The sequence below is a fragment of the Podarcis erhardii genome (assembly GCF_964252035.2).
Source record: "Podarcis erhardii genome assembly, chromosome: 4".
Taxonomy (NCBI): domain Eukaryota; kingdom Metazoa; phylum Chordata; class Lepidosauria; order Squamata; family Lacertidae; genus Podarcis; species Podarcis erhardii.
Genome location: NC_138508.1, coordinates 15,169,811 through 15,189,471, shown reverse-complemented (window position 1 = coordinate 15,189,471; position 19,661 = coordinate 15,169,811). Strand labels below are relative to the sequence as shown.

At 43.7% G+C, this 19,661-nt stretch overlaps 1 protein-coding gene across 1 annotated transcript in view; it reads right to left on the bottom strand.

The window, feature by feature from the left end:
* Positions 1-1,840: 1,840 nt before the first annotated feature.
* TMEM135 (transmembrane protein 135) overlaps positions 1,841-19,661 on the bottom strand; it is a 169,191-nt gene continuing 151,370 nt past the window's right edge. Inside the window, exons 10-15 of the mRNA XM_081860536.1 lie at positions 13,254-13,421; positions 10,642-10,705; positions 10,102-10,178; positions 8,381-8,479; positions 7,801-7,868; positions 1,841-6,478 (exon numbers count right to left, since the gene is read on the bottom strand). Coding sequence (XP_081716662.1) covers positions 6,343-6,478; positions 7,801-7,868; positions 8,381-8,479; positions 10,102-10,178; positions 10,642-10,705; positions 13,254-13,421 — 612 coding nt within the window. The 3' untranslated portion in view covers positions 1,841-6,342. The remainder of the gene's footprint in view (positions 6,479-7,800; positions 7,869-8,380; positions 8,480-10,101; positions 10,179-10,641; positions 10,706-13,253; positions 13,422-19,661) is intronic.

Below are 19,661 nucleotides of genomic sequence, written 5' to 3'. Positions count from 1 at the left end.
TCCACTTCTGACACCAATATTGGGAAGCATTCTCCAAGCCACAGATCTTGATGCACACAGTAACAGTGGGCTGCCTATGTAACAGCTGACACAAGGATTGCATTTGCTTACCAGGTGCCTGCCAAGGAGTTGAGCAGCCAAAGGTGAGGAAGCAGGGAGATAATGTGAGTGTCCGTCTGTTTCGGGAGACAATGGAAAAGTGTGCCTTTGGGGTTGAAGTCAAACCATTGGAGAGTTACAGTACCTGCTGTGTATGTAGAGGCCGTCATGGGAGAGAAATGGTTTGTTGCAGCTGGGGCAGATGAAGGCGTCTGGTTCTGTTGATGGAGGTGTACCATGGCGTTTCTTCGGATGGATGGATGGATCTACTGTCGTCTCTGAAGGACCATGTGCAACTAAGGCTGATGAGGCAGCTGTGAAGCCCCCAAGTCGGGGATATTCTGGGGGCCAGTTTGCACTCTAACTTCCAGTCTAGACTACTGCAACACGTTGTACAAGGGGTGACCCTTGAAGACTTCCTGGAAAGATTATAGAGCGGTACAAAACACAGCTGCTGGGCTAGTAACTGGGACAAGTTATGGAGAATGGTATTTTGCTCCCACAGGAGACGATGGTGGCTTTAAAAGAGGATTAGACAAATCAATGGAGAGAGCTATCAATGACTACTAGCCATGATGGCTGTGCTCTGCCTCCATAGTTGCAGACTGCAAAGTCTCTGAATACCAGTTGCTGGAAACCACAGGAGGGGAGAAGGATATTGTGGTCGAATCCTGCTTGCGGGTTTCCCACAGGCATCTGGTTGGCCCATGTGAGAACACTGGACTAGATGAGCCATTAGACTGAGCCAACAGACTAATGTTCTTTAAAAGGAAGCAAAACTGGCCACCCCACTCCAGTTCCCACTTTCTGCAGCAAACTGGTGAAGTCTCTTCAGCGGGGCAGCTTTTCTAAGAAGAGGACGCTAATTATAGCTTCAGCAGTTCCTTTTCTTCCAATACACATTCCGTTCTGTGTACGGAAGGTAGGAATTCCTGCAAAATCTCTCTGTCCTCGTGTCCTGAATTCAGTTCTTTCCAGGCTGACATGTGCAACACTGAATCTACCGCCCCCCATGTTTTAACATGTGTCACAGCTGGCTGTGTTATATGGTTGCTCTGTCACGTTTGTGATTAAGTATTTCTCGCTTAATATCATACTGCACTCTGAAAATCAAGTCAGCTGTTGGCCATCGAAAGCTATAACAAGCACTGGATTTTGGCGGGGGGCGGGGAGGTCCAGTGCTTTTAATACTGCAATGTGGGCCCTGCTGAACTCGCCCCAGGCAATGAAGCCAAACTTGTCCCAAGTTGAGTTTCATTCCAGAGGTCCCAATTCGTGCTGAAGCAACACGGAAAGCTGCCAGAGCCCATGAGAAAAACCAAAGTTGGCAATTTTATTGATAGATTTGATTTCTGTCTGGCTCTCCCTCCCAAAGCAGCCCACGCCAACAATGTTCTAATGATCACGTAAGGGTTTTGTGGCCATTTAATCTGCTTTCAGTGGTGGCTTAAGGTGAACCCCCTCACACATTTATGGCTTCATGGCCATGCCCTGTGCTGTTGTTTTGGAGTCACCCACTCTACCACCCACAAGTTCAGTATGAAAGGTCCCTCACCACATACATGAAAGGTGTTCTTGTGGATATTTGTAGTATCAGCAGTGTGTGTGCATTTAACAGATTTTTCTGTAGGATTATTTTGACAAAATGGTCTCTTCAAGCTTTAGGTCAGAAAGCCTGGCGTCTGAGAAACAGGTTCCGCCAAATAATTTTATTCTGTTAAATCAATCCAAGCATTGCAACTTGTCCAGTAAGGAAATGTTTTAATAATCAGAGATGAGAGGTGGCAAGGCTCACTGTTTACTTCCAACCGTTCCAGTTAAAATCACAAGCTCCTTAAAACATATTTTTAAAACGTATCATTACACAAAAACCATGATCGCCAAGAAATATGAAACACAGAGGACAAGAGGAATGGCAGAAGTAGCCTTTGAGATAAGAGCTTCCAGAGTCCCTAACTCACCATTTCATCCTAATGAAGAAAAACTCAAAATGCCCCACACTCATCACCCTGGATCCTAAGCAAAGTCCCACAGATTTTGGAGAAACTTGGAATAAACATCAGGAAGAACAGTTAATGGTGGAATGGTCTCCCTCAGGAGGTGGTAGACTCTCCTTCCTTGTTAAAGTAGAGGTTGAATGGTCACCTGTCATGGATGATTCAGCTGAGATTTGTGCCCTGCAAGGGGATTGAAATAGAGACCCTCATGATCCCTTTCCAACCCCATGATTCTATCATTCTTCCAATTCTATGATTCTATTTCTGGTGTTCAAATAAAGAGGTGAAAGAGGAAGTGTGAGTTGTGCTTCTACCCACACTGCTAGGTCTGGCCCAAAGTGATGGATGTGTATTCATCTGATGAGGGGACTTAGTATCCCTTGCCTTCTTAAAAGACCGGGAAGCCTACAGAGAAGAAGCCGCAACACTCTTGTGCCCCCCTCTCTCTGCTTCCTGCAAACATTCATGGCAACTTCCTTCCTTCTATGTTTGAATCAGACCTCCAAGTTACAGATCCTTATACATGAATCATGCGGACAGCATTTTGGTTGAGCTGGGGGTGGGGAGAGATCGGCCTCTATTTTTGAGTTTGCTTCTCAGAAAAAGGGAGAAGGAGGTTCACACTTTGTGCATATTACTGTGGAATGAGTCCTTTAAAGTACTCTCCAGAAAAGTGTGAACCGTCTCCTTCTCCCTTGACCAGTGCTTTGGAGAAGAGAACTTGAGGGACAGTTTTGCAGTGAAGAGTAACGCCGCCACCTCCTCCTCTTCCAGGAATGCTATTCCTTCAGTCAAAACGTAATGACCCATGAAATGCCAGTTTTCACTGCGAAAAAGAAAAATCTCAAGCCTCGTGAAAATTTGGCACAGCCTCAATGAACAGCTCCTAGTGGTGAATGAGATCATGAGGTCCTGCTGGTTTGTCTTCTGAGGGTTGCAAAGGGACAGTCAATTTTCCACTCATAACGCAATTCTGCTTAAGTAAAACTGGGGGGGGGGGACATTCTTTTATGAGGCAATTTTATTCTGACAGAGGATTTCAAGCCAATACAGAGACAGTGGTGGTTCAGTGGTCTGAGCCAAACTGTACAACTTTGGATGCCATGGCACAATTACAGTAAGTTTGGTTGTGAACAAAGGTGTATAAAAAGATCTCGGCTGAAATAGAAAAACATGTTATAGACCCGTAAGCCAAAATGCCCAGTAAGAAGAGACCTAGATATGGTCCAAAAATCTGACTACCATATTCTGATGGGTACAGAAGAGACCTAGATATGGTCAAAAAATCTCACTATCATATTCTGATGGGTACAGAAGAGACCTAGTATGGTCCAGAAATCTCACTACCATATTCTGATGGGTGAATCTCTCCCTTGCTGTCCATGTACCTTCAAGACTTGACGTTCAGCCTGGTTGCTGAGCTGCCTTCCCCCTTCCGCACTCTTTGCTGCCAAGTTAGCTCCACCACGAAGAACCACTGCGGGCATTTAAGATGCCTGGGCACGCACTGGATGCTGAGCCATTATCATGGTATCACAAATGCATCCCTGGAACCATCCTCACTCAAAGTCTTTCGATCAAACCATCTCCATCTGCTCTGGGGCCTCCTTCCTTGATCTTCCCACGTTGTCCTGGAGAAGAAGCAAGGGCCAAGCACTCAGCTCTTGGTAACATCAGGCATGACCTTGGGCCCCTTGTACTCTGGAGAGCAGGAAGTGTGAGCTTCTGGTGGCTTGTCAACCACTGCATGACACCAGAGACTTGAGGCCTCTGGGCACAGGCTGCCCATACAAGGAGGAAGACCAAGTTTCACACACAAAGGTCTGGATGGTTTGATACTTTGGGGCAGGAAATAGTGTCAATATAGCTCCAAGTGCATGGTTGCTTCTGTGTACTGCAACCACCTGCCCTAAGCCCTATAAGTTAAGTTCTTGACCCATACCAGAGTTTTTCTATTCATGGAATTACATGGAATAGTCAAGACAATGGGACTACTGTTGGTTGTGGAGACAACTTTCACTTCCAAGGGGTTTCTCTTCTTTTGGGGCTGTCTTTTTGTTATATTATATGATATGTGGGTGGCATAATGTCCCTGAGTTCAATGCCTGTACTCTTTCCAGAGTCTTTACCAAATAAACTTTCCGCCACTGTTATCCCGGTCAGGGGATTTGTTAATCATCTCTTGCAGGTATGCAAAAAACGTTTTGTGTAGCCAGTTGTTGAAGTTTTCGTTCTTCAAAGACACTTCTGACAATCATTCGGCAGCAGTAGCGGTTCACTCGCCGGTGCTGTGTTAGTTAATCGTACTTCTCCCCTACCTCAAAGGGAAGCTATGGATTCGTTTGGCAACCCTGATATAAAATTTAGTGCATGAGGAAAACCCAACAACATGTAATAAGTATGACCAGTACTCACTTAAAAGGCCAACGTGCAAGTTTATGTGCTACAGCAGAAAATAAACGGAGGCAAATATATTGGTCCATTAAAAAAAATAAAAATCGAACAGCAATGGTAGCATAATACCTTTATTAGTTTTAACTAAAATTAAATAGTTCATGACACAGTGAGTGTGCTTTTCGAGTTCACCAGAAAAATTCATTGGGAACAATGTTAAATTTTAAGAAGAAATAGGAAAAAAGAACTTGCTGGCTTTTTAAAAAGCAAAAACAAAAAGCCAAAATCAAGAGTACTTAAAACTGCAGGCTTTTTAATCATATTTTTCTTCCAGTGTTGCGCTTTATAACCAGCTTGAAGGAAAGTTTTCACAAACTCAAAATACTGCTTGCTCCCTGGGATGTTTTAAAGAGATATTATGCTACTGCTGTTCTTTGGAAATATAATTTCACTGTTATATTGGAAATTATTCTGTTAGGTAATTTTCATGTGCACAAATACACACACAGCTGGAAAAACGACAACTCTGCAGCAATTAAAGAAGAATCTGAACAGTATCTCTAATCTTTCTGATGTTTTTCGAAGCACAGACATTTCAGCTTCTGACAAATCAGACGACTCTAAGTACAAAGGCTCCTTCACTGCAGCCCGCACCCAACTGAATTGATCATAGAAATGGAATCTGGACATCCAAGGTTCCACAGGGATCAGATAGGGAAAGAGGGGCAGTGGATTTCGAGCAATGACCAGCTTGCCCTAAATTTAACATACTTGTAATATGGCTCTTGTATATCGGCTACACTTTTTTTTAAAAAAAGAACAAAATCTGTAGAAGCAAGCAGCATCAATGTTCTCAAAAAAAAAATCAATCTGTTTTGCTTCACCTTTCAAACTTTGGGGTTTTGTCTCCTTTGGAAGGCCACTGGATTACTGACATAGTACGGAGGCTTACAAAAATCAAGTCAATTCCATATTCAAGGGCACAATCATCTTCTTAAGTCTCTTGTATATAGGTTTTCAATTTTTTTGCTCTTCAAACCATCTAGTATATCTTGTGAGGCTCAGCTCAAAACCTGAAGAACAATACTACATTCCATTCTGTGGTGGTCTTGTCCTTTCTAGTTATTCATACATGTATCTGAAGAACTACATTACTCAGGCCTAAATGCCCACTATATTTCTTTTTTAATCTCTCGGCAGCTTTCGAGGTATGCAATTCGACTTAAGGGAAGAGGCTGGGGTGGGGGGGCTTTTTCAAAGCCAAAGCTGGATATAAACTGTACAGTCATAAATATGGTACTAGACATTGGATCTTTAAACATTTTCCAGTAACAATGTTTTGTTTTAACCATCTATCTGGAACAGAGAAAACATTCCCCACTAAATCTGACTTTTAAAATAAAATTTATAGAATTCTGACTTTATATCTCCAATGTCCCTTTCATTTTCTAAATGTAAAAATATCGTTATTAAGTTATCTACCGGAATGAATTAAAATGAATTGTTTTCAAAATGGTGTTATTTTTATTTTAAGTACATTCACGTACTTTAACCCACCCACCCGATCTTTTTTTGATATATTAATCCATTGATATATAATTCTGTCAAAAATCTACCAGGTTGCGTCAACCAGCCACAGTGATCCAGAGACACTTTCTACTAAGGGAGCGGCAGAATTAAAAGCCGCATCTTGCTACGGTGCTTTAGCAACGTTTTGATTGGTAAGATAACGCAACTCACTGAAACAATACTGAAGTGGAACACAAGCCCTCTTCGGTCTATTTGACTGTTAAAGTTAATTTAACTTCTCAGCACAAACATCAGCCAGACTTCGTCCCAGGCTAACGTCTCACTACCAAGATCGCTCAACAGGCCTCTCTGGTGGAGCCACTGTATGTCTTGGGTCAAGCGCAGGTACGAAGTCCTTGAAATGCATAGATGCTTCAGTACCAAATACATCCAAAACTTTCCTGTTCATGACAGCAAACCTAGAAAATACAAGGCGAGAGTTTAGCACACTGCATCACTTGGGAGAGTAAGGCAACTCTGATTCTGAATGAAACTCGGTTCCTGCAATGCGTTCGCTGCTGAAGTAAGTCAGGAAAACTCACGGAATTGTGGCTGCCATTGTTTTATTGAAAATGGAGTCTGAAATTATGGATCTACGAAAAGAAACATGACCAAAAATCTATCAATATATCTATCTGATAGGCCAAACTAAAAACTTCCCCATACTAGATACATGTGCCAGAAAGTAACTTTTATTTGCTTTATAAAAGCTTTTGAGTGTTTACAAGAGTTCGACTCCAATGTCTTAAATGGTTCAAATGAACTCCTTTAATGGACTAATCTCTGGTGGCCAGAGAACTTTTGGATATTGTCTCTTCTGAGGACTAACGTAGCAAAATCTTTTGCAGACTTAGAATATATTCACAACAACCCCTTTTTGTGTGGCTCACTACTCTGTCAGTTATAGTGTGCAATGTGGTGCACACTAACGTGTCCTGTGTCAAACGAATCCCTTTCTTTCTCCTCTTCTCCAATCTGACGCTCCTCCTTCTAGCTAAAGGAAGTGTGGCAATGTGATAGCTTACCAAGTGTTAAGTCCAATGCATTAACAATTACAGTGCTCCTGGGTAGCTTGAGATTTCTCCTTCCCTGTTTGCCTTCTTCTCTTTCTATTTATCTCCATTTTTAACTTATGTCTGTGTTCAGATAATCACCCTATCCCTTCCTTTTAATTTAAAACTTGGAGCATTGCACGCAAACTGCATTCTACCCTAATCACTGCAAATCAAAAAGCGAATCCTGTCAGATATGACATGATTTTCAATTGGTTGCTTAGCATTATGGTGTATTTGTGTAAGTAGTTGACTGTTTTTTAAAAAAGAAGTCAGAATGGAAATTATCTTCCAGAAGTGCCAATGCAGATGGCACTTTTAAGTTAGAATAAAGACACAACCACAGATATGTATGCATGTTTACACTCCACATATCACAGGATCTGTGATGGTGTGCAAATGCAAATATCCATTCTTAATCCTGAATTAAGAAACATTGTTGGTAACAGACATGGAAATGAAACCTTGCGATACAAGCAGAAACCAGGGAAATTCAAAGGGAATGGTGCTTTCCTGACCACAACCATCCTATATTTTTAATATACAGCCAGTAAGATACTTTGGGGTGGTTGTTGTTTCTGATGGCCTCATTTAGCAGACTATTGATCTTTCTCCCAAGAAAGAGTACCAAACTTCTTACAGAACTGCAATCTGCAACTGCTCTATTAAAATCACTGCTGGTTACTTACCTTCCCCTTGTTAGCCGTAATAGAAATTTCCAATATGAAGGTCTCAAGTTTTGAACTTCCATCACGGCCTACAACAACAAAATCTGAATTTAACCATATTGTTATTATTATTATTTCAATTTATATACCGCCCTTTATCAAAAGATCCCAGGGTAGTGTACAACACTAAGAACACATTTTACGGAGCCTCCATAATAAAAAAAACATAATAAAGACATAATAAAAAGCATAACAACAGACAGCGTAATAATAATCATAGGAACAGTCCCACCCGCCACAGATTTAACGTCACACAAAGGAAGGGATGGGTTCAAGTCCAATGGCTGCTCAATTCAGCAGACAGCTGCTGCTACATGTTCCGGGAACACACACTCTTCCCCTGAAAGCCTCAGCAAATCTTCTCGTCTAACAGCATAAAAAAAGCTCTAGCAATCTTGCTATTGGGAAACACAGGAAGGAGGCTATAGACCTTTGTACGCGGGGTCAAACTGTCTCCTTGCTTCTAAATATTTTTACTCCACTGTAATTCATTGATTTAGACACACATCAAGCAGCTTCCAACTAAAGGTTGAACACTTACTGCCTGGAAGCAGATGGCTGTGGACACAGCGTAGATGATACTGTCGGCATGGGGAAAATAAGGGACCTTTCCAGCTTCGATGCCTTTGAAATACATGGCCTGTTAAATGAAAGAAACACAGAGCAAAGTATTCTTACAAAGGCAAGACATGCAGTGGAACCGAGAGTGGCCACCGCTTCCACTTTATGCCTTCCTGCTCCAAGAATGTCAGGTGTCCAAGGAAGAAAGGACCAATTTCTGCGAGGCAAAGTGGGAAAGTGAAGAAGGAAGGAGAAGGGAGGAGCTAAGAGGGTAGCTTCCTGTTTGAATTCTTTATTTCATTTTTTTTTTTTTTGCAAACTTGCAGTGTTGCCTATTGACCACCAGGTGGTGCCAAACCTAAATCCCAATCTGGCCTAAATTTTTACAGAGTCTCCAGAATGCTGGGGGAAATGTCCAAATTCTGTGACAAGGAAACCTGTATTGTAGACTACCTAAATGATTTTGCCTGGCTTATAATGCATCTCTTTTTAGCATGGAACTGAGTGAGGAAGAGGGGAACCGTACTAAGACAACACGATCAGTTGCAGCAGGAATAGGAATAAATTCTAGGAATGATATGAGGCAGTACTTACATGTTTGCAGTTTTGCTACTTATCGTATTTTTCCGTGTATAAGACTGTGTTTTCCCCAGTTTAAAATGTTTTTCCGTGTATAAGACTACGTTTTTTAAAGTTTAAAATTGGGGGTCATCTTCTACACGGAATGTTTGAAATATTTATTTCTTAATTTTGGGCTCAAAAAATGGGGGTCGTCTTATACATGGGGACGTAAAAATACGGGTATTTCTAGTGTAAACAGCTGCCTAACATAATATTGCATTAGAGGATATTTTAGGTCCAAGCAATATAACTCCCTCCTATTCTTTCTTTCTCCTTCCTTCCTTCCTTCCTTCCTTCCTTCCTTCCTTAGAGCAGTAACTAATCAGCCCTCTAAAAGCTACTTGAAATGGTATGCTCTTCGAAGCATTCTTTTTTTTGCTTTTAAAGAAAACAATGGAAGCTTATTTTTATCCTCACCATTTCTCCTCCTAAGCAATACGTCCCTCATTGGTCGGCTAGTTTTTGGCCGCCATGACATGGCAATTCATGCAGAGATTCTGCTTTCACCAGCGTCCTAGTGCCCTGGGGTAAACTCCGGAGAGAATAAGCAGCCGCTGTGCGGTGCAATATTACACAGCAAGTCTGGAACCAGTAGACCTCATCATTTAGTGAAGTGAAAAGATACAAAAGGGAAAAGCCAACAGATGCATGAAATGCTATCCTTCCAAGCTGATTCCTGGTGTTATTTCGATCGGAGCTGCTTTTCCTCAAGGGAAAACTTAACATGTGGAAGCAACCTTTTAGCTTAAAATACAAGATATACCAGCTCAGCAACAAAGCAAGCATACAAACACCATTGCACTCAGGTTGCTGTTCTCAAAGAAGCATCCTGCACCTGCTGGTCTGTGCCTTTTCCATTATTATTATTATTATTATTATTATTTTGCTATGTAGGGTATCCTTGTTCTGTTGCCCATCCACACAGAGCTCCACCTTCCTAAAACGGAAAAATGCAGGTCAGATGTGGGTTTAACAGACCCACTGGCTCCAAACCGCTACGAAGGAGTAGATGTGCTCAGAATTTTCTTCCTCCTGATTGTTTTACACACACACATACAAAGAAAGCCACAATATGCTTACCTCTACTAGTTTGGAAGCCAGGTACATAGAAATAGTAGTACTTTTGTAGAACATCATTGACATTCCTGCCAAGGATCCTGGATGAACAAGAAACAAATCGGTCACATTTTTTACCATGTACTACATGAAATTCTGTAGCAACAATGATCCAAATAAGGGATAACAGAGCTTAGGAGTCCAGCAAGATCAGACCAGAGACCAACACAGTCCACAACCAAAATTCACGCAGTGGCCAGGAAGATGACTTTGGATGCCCAAAGGGCTAAGGGGGTTTTTCTTTGCTGACAGAAGCTGGACGTGTTGCAAACATTCTGTCCCTGACACTGTTCATGGCCAATTCTTACAACATCTCGGAAACTAAGCTGATCTCCAACGGAGGCTTCCTCACTGCTCCCATCCCAAAATCGACAAAACCATATGAAACAAGGAAGCAGAGGGCTGAGTTTCCAAACCAGCATCTCTCTAGCGGGTAGGCAAATGCATGGAAAGTTCTAGCCCTGGGCAAGTGGGCCACTGCCATGGAGAAACATGGAGGTATACCTGCAATAAGTGCATGCAGTTCATCATCCAGGTTCCGTACCCAGCGCAGGAAGCAGCTTGTACCCTGTGTTTTGAGGATAATCACATCAACCTTGTTAGAGCTATAATCTAGTAACAAAGCACTCAATTATATCTTAAAAATTTAATCAAGTCAACTTAAACCCTCTGATTACGGCTCTGGCTCTTGATGAACACTTAGTAGCTGCTCAGCATGATGATTTATAAAGTAATCTCAACATGGTATTTGGAGATAGACTAGAAGGTCATTCTGAAACAAGGACAAAGCCTCAGCCAAATCTGAAATTGTTCATATATACACAGCCTCTTTGTTTTTCAAAATATCATTTCCTTCCTTTCTATACATTACACCCAAACTGCTCCTCACCTGAGTCAATATACTACTTGGCTGCTTGAAAACTGCCAATATGAAGGAATTGCTTCCAGACATTCGGCACATTATTTGGAATGGGGTGGTAAGAATTCTGGAGTGTAATGCTTTGGGGGGGGGTTCATATTAATGCTAGTGGAAAAAGCTCTCTGCATGTAGTAAACTGGTGCTTCAGGGAAAGAGACTCATCTCTCTGATGTGCTAGCTTCATATATGCAGGGAGCTAATTACATGGGAGAGCATTAAAAAGTAAGAAATCCCCTGCCTTGCAATCTACAGTCTTGAAGAGTACAATTCAGAATTCTGCCACCAGCACTTTTAGGGTCCTAGAAGGTATACAAGAGAGCCTAGAGGAAAAGTTCCAGAGTGCATTGTATTGGCAAAACCTATTTGGTGTTTCACAACTTTCTGACTAGTTGCAGGACCTTAGCCAGACCTAGCAGAGTAAACGCAGAAACCACGGAAGTGATTGGCAACTTGGCTGCAGACAGGATAGACGAAGCAGGAACCAGGAACTTGTAGTTAGGTGTTTATTATATACAGTGGACTATTTACAGGAACAGAACACGGATCTTTTGCTAGCTCTCTCTGACACGACTCACAACTCCTACACTGACATAACTCTGAACCTCTGAACTCACAAACTAACACATTCCAGTTAGTAGGCCATTAATTATCACTCCATTGAGAGAGCTTGACCAATCAAGGAGCGGTCTCCATGTCTCTGTTATCACCAGGCAGACTTACTCCTTCAGATTGCCTTCTGGCTGTCTGCCAAACCTTAAGTGACTCTGTGTGAGTAGCTGCACGTACACAGATTCCCAACACATTGGCCTTAGAAGAGTGAGCATACAGGTCAACCTGAAAGTTCACTTGGCTATAGCGTCATTTATATATAGCCTCGAGTGGTGTGGTTGCTCCCAGAATCTAGTGGGTTGCTCAAGAGTAGAACGATGCGATCTGCCATAATCAAATGAGTAGAATATCTGTATAGAACCTGGAGCAGTGTAGGAGAAATCATGAAGGCAGAAGCCACACCTCCCCAAGCAGTAGGTGCTGTGTTGCACTAATAAATGAAGATTTCTCTCTGTCTTGCAAACAAGATACCGTATTTTTCACCCTATAGGACGCACTTTTTCCCCTCCAAAAATGAAGGGGAAATCTGGGTGCGTCCTATGGGGTGAATGCAGCCTTTCGCTGAAGCTTGGAGAGCGAGAGGGGTCGGTGCGCACCGACCCCTCTCGCTCTCCAGGCTTCAGGAAGACATCCGCAGCCTGCTTCCCAGAGTGCCCGGCGCTTCGGGAACACATCCGCAGCCTAGGCAGCCCTGCAGGAGTTCCCGCAGGGCTGTCTAGGCTGCAGATAGCAGCATGATTCCCGGAGCGCCGGGCGCGCTCACTGCAGAGCGCCCGGCGCTTCGGGAACACATCCGCAGCCTAGGCCGCCCTGCGGGAGTTCCCCGCAGGGCTCCCCACCCTGTGGATAGCAGCCTGCCACCCGGCGCAAGGGGCGCCCTGAAGCAGAGCGCCCCTCGCGCCGGGCAGACATCGGCCAGCCCCACAAGCTCGGGGGACAGCAGGGAGGCACAGCGCCGCCATCCCGCTGTTCCTCGACCTGGTTCGGTTTCCCCGACCTGGTTGGGGGGGGGGGAATAAAGGGGGGAAAAATTCCTTTATTCCCCCCCCCCAAAAAAAACCTAGGTGCGTCCTATGGGACGGAGTGTCCTATGGGGCGAAAAATACGGGATGTGTCACGCCTTTCAGACTCCCAGTTCACTGACGCATTCTAAAACTGCTCATCACATTGACTCCCTCACCTCTTTTCAAGCTAAGCTTGTTTCCTTTTTGTTTGTTTTTTTCCCTTTTAAGTTACAAAACAATGTCGCCGGGCAGTGGTTACAAAATTCCTCCATGGTCAAGGAAACAGAAATCAAGGGGATTCTCCCCACTTGCGACCAAAGGAGCCAATATTCTACTAACGCTCAATAGAAATTCTCCCCATTTAGTAAAAAACACACACCCCACAATTCAACTTGCTGATTAGTGCCCTTAATGCAATATATTTTTTAAAGAAAAAAGATGCTCGACATGAATGTGTGGTATGTTATGTGGCTCAGTCCTTAGAATGATACAGATGCTTGTTAAATATTTCTGCTGCTGCAAAAGAGCAACTTTAGGATAATTAAATTCCAGCTTTTTAAGTTTTCAGCACTTTAGAAACTTACTTTGTATATACTGACAAATGACCCCAGGAAAGCCCCAAGCTGGAAATTTTCTTTGTTGTAGAGGAGCGAGAGCAGCCGGGAAGGTTTTGTAAACAGATGCCGGAATGCTGACGGGATCCGAAGGCAACACTGGATCAAGTAACCAACGCTAAACATCCTAATGAAGCCCTAGAGAAGATATTAAGAACGTGACATTTAGAGAGAGGGAGGCAGAGCAAATGAAAGAAAAACAGCCGTGTCAGGAACTTCACAGATAAATCTCACTTCTAAAACAAAACCTTGGGAAGGTATGCTGGGCAAACATTCACAGAAACATAACCTTGGAACTTACAGTCAAAAGGTCCATCTAGTTTCCATTCTCAAGGGTTTCAGAGTGTAAAATTTCTCCCTATGGGTAGTATTCAAAGTAAGTTGTGCTCAGAGTAGACCCATTAGAAGTAAGGAACCCAGCATGGCCATGTTCATTAATTTCAGTGTGTCTACTCTGAGTGAAATTTTTACCCAACCCTTCATCCAAGGAGCTCGGGGGTCACCTTCATTTTCATATAAACCCTGTAAGGAAGGCTAGGCTGAGGGATGGTAAACAGCGGAAGTCATGGGTTCAACCCCCAAACAGGGCCACCTGAATATTCCTGCCCTGCTGGGGGCTGGACTAGATGACCCTCACGGACCCTTCCAACTCTACAAATCAATGATTCCATATCTGAAGGGTACCCAGTGACCTCTGTGGCTCCATCTACCCTGTGCCAGACCAACAAATCAATCATTATGCCCCACTGGCTCTCTGTAGACATTCAACCACCTGCTCCAGGAGGACTGAGCCCGATTCTCTGCCCAACCCAAAATTCTCTGTGTCGAGTGGGCCCTTAGACCAAGGGTAGACCATCCACTCCTTTGCGCATTCCCTTTGGTGTAACATGGCAGCTGTTCGCGTCTTGTGTCAGCTGATGGCCCTTGGAAGACTGACAACAACCAAAACAACGCAGGGCAAGAAAGAGAGAATTACTTCTCCAACGTCGTAGTGGCAGTAGGAGCATCCGAGGCCTGGAGGCTTGCTGGGGGAGTGGGGGGGGGGATTATTAACACTTCTGATTTTCCAGTGCTACCTGCATCTGCAATAAACATGAGCAACAGTTCAGTGAAGAAGGCAGGTGAGGGGCGTAACACCTGCTTGTTCCACCAGCTATTTCCAGGCTAGGAGATTCAGCTGCAGAATGGGAGTCAGGACATCGGAGCTTTTTTCCCCTAGAAAAACAGGTGCTTGTTGTGAAGTTACAGTAAGCGCCACACTTTTTAACAACAAAAAAGAGGTGCTGGTGCTGCGTACCTTTAAGCACTCATTGAAAAAAACAAAACACTGTGCCAGAGATCTATGGGGAAGGCAGGGGCAGGAACCTTTTTCAGAATGAGGGCCGTGTGCTCATCTCGGCAACCTTTGTGGGGGGGGCACATGTCTCTAGTGGGGGGGGGCAGAGGCAAAAGCAGGTGGAGCAATGAATGTATTCCCCCCCCCTTGTGCAGTAGAATAGTCTTCTACCCACACCCGTTCTCTATCCTCAAACCAGGCAAACAAGAGGCATTATCAGAGTTCAAAGACACATCCCAGCCATGCAAAAATACTTAAGGAGAGAGGGAACTAGGGCTGGTGAGGGGCAGTGTTCAAAACTCCCTGGGTGCCAGGCGTGCCCTGCCACTGGTGCAGATCCAATTGCAACTATGTGGAGATTTCCGAGCACCAGATTGGCAGCTGACATCTCCGTTGAGTTAGCTGACTCGTGCAGAGCCAAAGACATGTGTCTTGTGCTCCTGTGCTGCTGCGTGACTCATGGACCCCTTGCTGGGGATCTTAGTCCTCCATCATCACATCAAGCAAAGTAAGTGTAGGGCTGAGTACAGATCTATTGTGCCGCAGCCTTTCCATAGGTCACCCTAACGGAACTCCCAGGCCACAGTTTTAAAATTGCAGTTAATACCATTTCTACTGTGTGTGTGTTTCTCCTCCTTGCATACGGGGGCAAGTGAATTGTTGTAAGAGTAGGCTACAGTCAAGCAATGTAGCTGAGATAATAGAATAATAGAATTTCAGCATTGGAAGGGACCGCGAGGGTCATCTAGTCCAACCCCCTGGCAAACAGACATACTGTTGTGGTGCCAGCAGGGCCAGATTTAGGTTTGATGAGGCCCTAAGCTACTGAAGGCAATGGGGTCCTTTATATGTCCAGCTGTCCTTTGTCAACAACAAATTGTCGCTGTTTTTGTGTTGAATATATGCTATATAGTACTTTATGGACCTAATAGGTATCTAGAGCCATTTGCACATAACAAAACATGTATTTTATCAAAGTAATTGTTGAACTTATTTTGTATTTTGGAAATGTACATCCAGGTTTTTTTACTTTAGATTTTTTTGGGGGGCCCAAGAGAGTGGAGCCCTAAGCTATAGCTTGTTTAGCTTATACATAAATCCAGCATCTCACCCATATACACCTTTGCTCTGCCCTGGTTAACTCTTCTTTGTTTTATTATTTTTGGAATATATTCTATGCCACATCAAAAACTTCAGTTAGTAGCTTCAGTCTAAATACTGTAAATGAATAAGCACAAGTGTCTCCCTCCCTTCTTTTTTCACTTAATTTGAAGACAGGTTCCCCATGAAAAGTTCAGGAATGTTAACTTAATGGAGAAAAGAAACATTCAGATGTGCAATATATTTATTTTTCTCCTTAAATCCCTGCTAATGGTACAGAAAAGGAAACAATGAGATGGGGAAAGCCTTATGCCTCGCGCTCAAACATCTGGAAGACTGTGGGAACTCTGAAAACAAAGATCTTCCTGAAAACACAAGCACTAGACAGCTATATTCAATCTCCAGCGTATTCAATTCCTGGGTTCTTTCAACAACCATTCTGCAAGGTGTCTTGCGAAGCATGCATTAAAGCAAAAGGAAATCCATGTACTGAACCGTTAAAGCTGCTCAGCCAATGTTAACAATATGTGGTTTGTTTCCATGTGCAGTCCAACTTCAGGGTGTATTAGTACAGAAGCTAAGAACATGGGGGGAAATCCTGCTGCATCAGACCAAGGCCCCATCTAGTCCGGCTTCTCAACAGCGACCTGCCAGAAAGCTCTGCAAAGCCCACAGGCAAGAGCGGGAAGGTTGCTTGTCCTCAGCATCCAGAATTAAGAACACTCAAATGCCAACCATCATGGCAAATAGCAACTGAGAGTCACGCCCTCCATGGATTTGTCTATCCTCCCTTGTAAGGCACCATATATTAGGAGTGGATTCCCTGCGTTAATTACATATTGAGTAATCTCTCCTAAATGTACTGCCAGTTAATTTTAGACCAGCCTCTGGGTGCAGTGGGAAGGCAGGACGAGGGCTAATAAATGAGTCTGAATCCTGGCAAGATAGAAGCTATGTGGGTGAACGGTTCTTGGATCCAGAAAGCAAGTCTGTTGCTTGCCCTGGATAGGGTTGCATTCTCCCAGAAGAAGAAGGTGTATATTCTGGGTGTGCTCTGGGAACCAGCTCCATCACTGGAGGCATACTTATTTGAAAGCATTCCCACAGCAAAGTCTTCCAGCTGACACATCGGGGAGCAGGCTAACCCACAGTGATACAATTGAGACAAGGGCTGCATCATAGCTCACCCTCCTCCCAAAGAAACTTGAACTTAGTGCTGGCAGGCACACCACCTTCTGAGAACAATTTTAGTTGGGACCACTCTGTTTTGCAATAAACTGCAGCCATCCAGGTTGAGAGCTTGTGAATGGGGGCTCAAACACAACAAAATCCATTTTATTGTGTTCGATATTGTGCCAGTATTTATAATTCTAATTCATGCATCAGATGAAAGATTTCACAGGTGCAGAAAGTATACCATGAGATATAAAAGAGCAGAGTAATTTTAACCAACTTTTATGGCCCGATATGCCCTCTCTGCTAAGGATTACTCTGTGAAACGGGTTTTCGAAAAATGATTAAAGGCTTCAAAGACCTCTTCCACGTATACTCTTGCAAATATTACCACGCAGATGAATCCTGTTCAACAGACATATTTTTAAAAACCTGACTCCATTTCTCACACTGAAACTCAGATAAATATTCAAAACAGACAGTAACAAATCAAATTGCTGCAGGTGCAACATATTCATAAATGAGGCTGGGGTGACTTACTGCTTACTTATTTTATTGGCTAATTTTCTCCTGTGTACTGTATTTTTCATTCCGTAAGACGCACTTTTCTCCTCCTAAAAAGTAAGGGGAAATGTGAATGTGTCTTATGGAGCAAATGGTGCTGCGCAGAGAGGGAGAGCTGCGCAGCGCCCCTTCAGCGACGCGCCTGTCCTGCAAAGCCGGAGGAGGAACAGAACGGGCTCCTTCTGTTCCTCCTCCCGCTTGGCTGAAGGGGTGCTGCGCTGTGCAGCGCTCCTTCAGCCAAGCACCTCTCCTGGCTTCTGCCTTAGCCATGTGCAGCCTCTTCCAGGCAGGGGGAGCCTTCATCCCGCTGTGCTGAAGAGGCTTGGCGCGGCTATCCCAGAAGCCAGGACAGCAAGAGGCTATCCCAGAAGCCAGATCCCTCTTGCTGTTCTGGCTTCTGGGATTCAGAATATTTTTCTTCTTGTTTTCCTCCTCCCAAACTAGGTGTGCCTTATGGTCTGGTGCATCTTATGGAGCGAAAAATACGGTATCTGCTCCCCTAGCCAACCTCTAAACTCATGGCACTTTCAGTACAGGTTTTAGTTATAACAATGCTGATATCAGCATGGATCATGAGATCTAAGCATTGCCTGTTTCTTATTTAGCACCAACTTTTCTACATGTGTGGTTTCTCTTTTTCTCTTTCTTCCAAGGTTTATTCCTTGTTCCCTTTCTTACCCTTTACAAAACAGGCTCTTGCAATACTCCATTTGTTCCACAAGTTAAGCTTCCATACAATTAATTGTATGTCACCTTACCAGGGGTTTGGTACAGGGATAAGGTTACCTCTAAGTGCCACAGTGGTTACTAAACCAGTCTGAGAATGCTCATAGCTTGTCCCGTGAATTATTCTCACCACAGGGATCAACGTCCCCTTAGTACAATTCCCACCCACCTCTTCCTGCAAAACTTACTTTGTGCGTTGGAGCCATTACGTAAAAGTGCCCTTGCCTCCAACCATTGTTTGCCATTATTATCATTGTTATTGTTATTTTAGTGGAGGGGGAAGGAAATTTGCTACATCTTTGCCCTTGTTCACGCGGCAAATTCAGCGTAAACAGAGATGGGTTAGTGGGAAACTTGTGATGGAACTTCTGTTTCCTATCACAAAAGGAACACACAGACCAGTCCTCCATCTTCTTTGAGGCTCTCTATAAACATTCAAAGTTACTTGCACACCAGTAAAATGTCAAGAGGGAAACAAAGATAAACCTCTGTATCAGAGGTAGCCCTCCAGAGGTTTTGGGTTACAGCTGCCATCACACCTGACCAATGGCCATGCTAGCTTGGGCTGGAAGGCACCACAATGACTACCCCTGCTCTATATTCATTTTTTAATTATTATTCCCTGAGTGAACATCCCACTTCTTTAGACTAGGCTCTTGAAATGTCTAATGTGCAATAACTGGCTGTGTCATCTGCTGTTCCAAGACTGATGAATTTTAAGTATTGGCCACTTTTTGAATTGGGAAAATTTATTTGTTAAGTGCATTTTGTCCAGGGAAGACATATGGACATAGGAAGAGCCCTGAAAGAGCAGAGCAAAGGTCCATCTAGTTCATTAACAGTGACCAACCAGAGGCCTATGGAGAGCCCTCAAGCTGGAATTAAGCACAACAGCACTATCTCCACTTTTCCTGTGGCCGATTGTGCCCACTTTGTCGGGAAACCAGACAAAAGCAATACACAAGCAGGTATGACGATAGGAAGGCAAGCTGTTTGGCAGGAAAGGAACGTCTGACAAATAGGTCAAGCCATTGGCAGCCATCCTTCCCAGACTTTGGGAGGAGAGGGGGAGCCACAACCCTTTCATAATGAAAATTACAAAACCACGTATGTTCTTTCTTAGAAGACAGCCCCTGCTGATTTTGTCCAGAGACATCCTTAGGGAAAGCTCAACAATACTGGTGGCTCTCTCAAAAACCTCAAAGCACATGTACCGACCTCAGATGAAATTATCAAAATAGCAGGATTTTGCTTCTGTTTAAGTGATATAAAACATGATCACATGAAACCGAGGCCCGGCAACAATGTTCAAAAGTGTTTGTTCCACTTCTGTAATGTAATACCAAGGAACTTCTACAACTTCGAAATCGAGCTGGACAAGCCTACAGAGCAGATTACAGAGGTTTCTCATCTACCGTCCCAGCTGCAAATCATAGGCTAAGCAGGAACCTAAGTATAGACAACATCAGGCATGGACA